This window comes from Sesamum indicum, linkage group LG13 (assembly GCF_000512975.1).
Source record: "Sesamum indicum cultivar Zhongzhi No. 13 linkage group LG13, S_indicum_v1.0, whole genome shotgun sequence".
Lineage (NCBI taxonomy): Eukaryota > Viridiplantae > Streptophyta > Magnoliopsida > Lamiales > Pedaliaceae > Sesamum > Sesamum indicum.
The window spans coordinates 2,454,739-2,460,041 of NC_026157.1; the positions used below are offsets into that span (position 1 = coordinate 2,454,739).

The 5,303-nt window shown below is 32.8% G+C and overlaps 1 protein-coding gene across 1 annotated transcript in view; it reads right to left on the minus strand.

Annotated features, from left to right (window-relative positions):
• The window catches only part of LOC105176158 (40S ribosomal protein S7), a gene marked incomplete in the record, with an annotated part of 2,368 nt that continues 1,025 nt past the window's right edge, over positions 3,961-5,303 (minus strand). The window contains 4 exon segments of the mRNA XM_011098879.2: positions 3,961-4,410; positions 4,496-4,678; positions 4,932-5,055; positions 5,132-5,205. Of these exon segments, the coding sequence (XP_011097181.1) occupies positions 4,291-4,410; positions 4,496-4,678; positions 4,932-5,055; positions 5,132-5,205 (501 nt within the window).

Consider the following 5,303-nt stretch of genomic DNA (forward strand, 5'->3'; position numbering starts at 1 on the left):
TAGCAGTCTTGAAAATTTGAAGTTTGGCATCCATTACTTCTGGGTGAGTTTAATAAATTGAATAAATATGAAATAATAGAATGTAAACATTATGAAACATGAATAATTAGGGAAAAAAATATTATATTAACAAAAAATATTATCCAATTATAAAGTTGAAAAAAATAAAATAAAATTTAATCTAAACCCTCTTCATCACGATGTCTATATTACCCGCTTTTGGGGCAGAGGGTCTGTCGGAGGCTGTGCTGGGGTGCTATTGGAGGGGGACAGCTATGACGGTCCCGACGTTGAGGAGTTGGCCCACATTTCCCTCATCATAGCCATTATGTCGACCATCATTGTCTCCAGCCGGCCGATGCAATCCTCCATGGTTAGGTTTGATTGTGGTGGTGCCCGTGAAGGTGGCGATGGTGATTTGTAGGTCTGATTGAAGACGTGGACCTCAGAACCAAGGCCGAATACACGGCTCTTGTTCTTGCCCCCAACTGCGGCCAGCCACAACTGCTGCTCGATCATCGCCACTGAAGCCTTCGATTCGGTTGGGATATCATGGTCTTCGACCGTGGGCTGAAGTTGATGATCCTCAATTAGCTTTTGGAATGTCTCCTGTAAAACAAATAAAATTGTTAGAACTTTACCCCAAAATTATTTTAAAAAAAATAGAATTACTAAAGTATGTATCGCCACCTCAGTTGTCGTCGACCTTCTTTTTGTAGCATCTGGAGAACAGTTCCATCTGCTTGGGCGGCCAGCCGACTGCCTCTTGTAGAAGAATAAAACAATTAGCCTAATATTTATAAAATAATGATAAACCTTAAAAATAATATAATTTTTACTTACCATCTTCTTATGCAAGCCGACAGAGGAAGATCCCCCAGAGTACGTAGTAGAGGATGCCACGGGGTTCACCATTCGGTTTGCCTTATTTTTTTTTTAACTCCTTCTAGAAGTCCGTGCTGGCCCTGTATGCCTGGATTTGGAGCCATACATCGTTGGTCAACCAAAGTGGCTTGACCAGCTTCCTGTTGGCAACGACGAACCTTTTTCGGATGTATTTGCAAATCCATATGTGGAAGACCCGAAAATGGACGCATTGTCACAGTCCCACCAGTAGATATCTACAAAATATCAAATTAAAAAGCAATAGTGAAATTCATTAAACAATTTTGATTAATTAATTGACAAATAAAGAGTTAAATTACCTTAGCAAAATAACTTCAAATATCAACAAAAATTCGAAAGAGATTGACAAACGAGAGTATAAAAATATTCGTGGAAGTGTGAGAGATCAAGAAAATCCAAGAGAGATTGAGAAAATAAAAAGAGTATAACAAGAATGGAAGAAGATTGTGAGATTAAATAGAAAGAGATGAACATATATGTAAAAATATTTGGAACAGTTCCTGACACATATAAATAGCCGTTAATGTGCAATCTGTAACGGTCTTAGGATTACATATAAGAACAGTTTTGCATCAGTTAAATTATAGGTATTGTTCTATCTTAGGAGCGATTTTAGTAATACTATTTTAATAATACATTATAAATAAATTATAGGTTGATTTTGAATATATTAAAACTTGAAGGAAATAAATTTGAGTTTTTTAAAATATTTGAGGTCAAATTATATAAATTAAGAAATTAGGGGATATAATTGATTTTTTTATAAAAAATTAAATAAAATAAAAAAATCAAATCGAATTAGGGGGCAGCAGCACGTGTTATGCATTAACCAAAATTAATTAACACACACCCAATTATTTCGAATTTGTCTCTGTTGTTTCAAATAGGTAAGTAATAATATTTTAAAATTTTATAAATTAATGTATGTATTTATATCAAGTGGTCAGTAAATTTATTAGATGTAATTTTTACTATTCAATTTAATGTTTAATAGAAAAATATAAAGGTTTGATTATTTATGAATTAATTTGGTTAGATATTCAATTTAACTCGGAGATATTATACCCAAATTATTAAACTATTTAATCTATTAGATTGAATCATTGTTATAATTAATTTATTCAACTTAGCTGAATTTATTAATCAAATACTTAATTTTATGTGTAGGTGTTTAACTAATTGCTATAGTAGTGAGCAATCGATGAAAAATCAATAAAAATATTCAAAAATTATATTTGAAAAATATTACGTTTATTAAAAAAATATACGAAATTTTCGAGATAATTTAGTGCATGAATGTTATCAAGAACATAGCCATAAAAATATAAGGGGTTTGAAAATATATTTTTATGGGCTAATTGAAAATTTGTATATTGCTAAAGTTGATGAAGCTGAAATCACTGGAGGACTTAGTCTTGCAGAGTAACTGGAAGTGCTAGTCTTCTTTATTAAGCGCAAATACGTTTTTAACTATTTGCACAGCATAGTAGCAGAGCTATAAACTCTGATACTGCTGCATTTCCTTTTCCCTTTTTGAACCTTGAATCAAGAACGCAACTCTTGATGGGTCTCGGTGATGCTTATGACCAGAACAAACTGCTTTAAATCAGGGGCACCGGTCGTTTATTTTCAATGGGAGGTGAAAATTTTCCGCACGGTGGATTTGCTCTTTGAGGAAATTATTGGATTGAGATTTAGTGGATCAGTGGGCTTCAATGGAGATTCGATCGAGCACAATTCATTTACTATGCCTTCTATTCGATTAGGTTGGAGAGTTGGATAGAGTTGTGGCAGAGGGTTAGCTTTCACACCAAATTGTTCAAAGGAAATTTTATAAAGAAAGAAAGCAACTTTTTTTTTTTTTTTCTAAAACTACAATATATGTTCATAATATGATGCTTCAAATATGAATTTAAGTTTGAGGACACATGTTATTAAACTTTTCTTTATATTTTAAAAAGAAAAAAATGTTCAAATTAACACACATCTTGCGGCCCAAAGTTAGTTATTGTTGACTTGTCACATAATTTATGGGATAGCTATAGTTTCCTTTTATAAAATATAGTATAATTATAAATATCTTCTCATTAAAAGATGTAAAAATTACTGTTTTATCTTTTTTTTTTTTGGAAAAAAAATATAAAAGATCTGAAGGTGAATAAAGTAACACATCTTAGTCCACAAAAAATATTTTTTAAAAAATTAAAAAATATATTAAGTTACACTTAAGAAGGACATTATAGTCAAATCACAGTAAAAGTTCAATAATAGTCTAACGGGCACTAATAAAATTGGCTCGTTATTAAAGGGACATCAAAATAATATAAATATTTTTAATTTTTTAAACAGTGAAAATGTAATTTAAGTATGTCATACCGTCAAGAAAATAATTGTAATTTATCCTAATAAATAATATAAATAGATAATACAGATATTATTGTTCAAGTGGGCCACCAACACATTTCTGATTTCACTTTACTCGATCATCTTTCAGATACACTGTAATAATTCCTTTATCTTTCAAATTCGTCTCAACATGATCTCTCTGATTGCTGTCCACAGAATTTAAAATAAAATGAATAAAATATTTCACTAATAAAGGGTTAAAGTAAATACAATTATGCACTCCATAATCTGTCAGTAATTAAAATTATCATGTTTTTCAAATAATTTATTGCTTTTATAACTAAGAAAACAAGAATAATAATAAAACAGTTATTAATCATCCTAGGTACTAAAATAATAATTGACGTTTTTGAAAAACGAGGAATTATTTTATTGCATCTGAAAGATAAAGAATTAAAGTAAAAAGCAGAAAAATAACGAACAAATTTTTTTTAAAAAAAAAAAGGGGGGGGGGGGGGGGGGGGGGTTTCATTTGTTACACAAGCACATAGAAAAGATTGATGCCAATTTCGGTACCTTGATCGAAAGCCCATCACATTCCTCCTTATGACAGATAACTTTAAACCAATCCTCCACTTGTTCTGATATAAATGGATCAAGGAAGAAAAGGCAGTGAATACTATAACTTCATTCATATGTTCTTCAAAAATTATATGGAGATGAGTGCATAATCTTGAAAAAGAAAAAACGAAAGAAAGCCCTACCAAGAAGAGGAAAAACACATGAATTCTTATCTAACCATAATCCACTGGAAACAATTCAGAGAAGTAGCAAAGACCAAATGCAAATAACTGAAACTTCACCAAAGTAAAATGAACAACATTATAACTAAAACAAAGTTTTTAACAATTTCTGCAAAAAGGAGCGGGAGTCGCCTAAGCATCCGAATTCTCTTCGTCAAAACTTCAAATAGCCCATACTAGAATGTATATCTTTTAATTAAATAAGAGACGGGAGCCATGCTAGAATAGTAGACTTTTAGGACTCTGTTATTGGGAATTCAAAGACTACATCTTTTCCTGAAAGCTTCCTGTAGACTCCGGCAAATGTCTCCAACTTATTCTCGGTATCATTCTTTGCCTTGGGATCCAAGAAAACCTGCAATTGTAGAATACTAGGTCACAACATCATTGGTAGACACATCAGAAAAGACTTGAAATAAAATCAAGCAAGCAGCAATCACCTTCATAATCTTTGATCCATCAAGTCTGTATCTGACACGTTTTCCAACAATCTCGGCAGGATAAACTATATCCTCAAGCATGGCCTCATGCACAGCAGTGAGAGTACGGGTTCGAGGCCTTTGGACAGCAGAACCCTTCTTTGGTGGCCGTACTATCCTCCGGGTAGCAATAAGAACAACTTCCTATATGTTCCAAGGAAAAAATAATCAACATGAGTGGAGGCAAACATCCAAATAAAATTGGAACATTTCAATTAAAGTGAATCTGAGTTGACCATGAGAAAAAAGGTGAAAACAAGAACATGACTTGAAGGCCAAAAGTTAAGATAGAACAGCTGCAAAATAACAAATAAAATTCACGTCCATACTTTCCTGGTAACATTTGTAACCATTGTTCCATAATTTTGAAGAAAAATCAACATTAATCTAGGATTACCTTTCCACTGAACTTCTTCTCAAGCTCTCTCACCAATCTAGGATGAATTTTGCGGAAAGCCTTCCTCAACCTATAAGGTACATGGATCACAACAGCCTTCTTGCTTCCAGATACATCAATCTGCCTGCATAATTCAACAGATTGATTATAATCATGCTCCCCCCAAGGAGGAAAGCCAAATATAACCAATAAACACCTACAAGGCAGAGTTGATATAGAGGTCTTTCAAGTCGCTCTTAATCTCTTGATTTGTGTTTTCCAGATCAAACAAAGCCTGCAGACATATCAAACATTTATACAACTTCCAACACTGCAGCATTAAGCAACAGGTCAACAGCATCAGTCAGGTAATACCTGAGCAACACTCTCCTC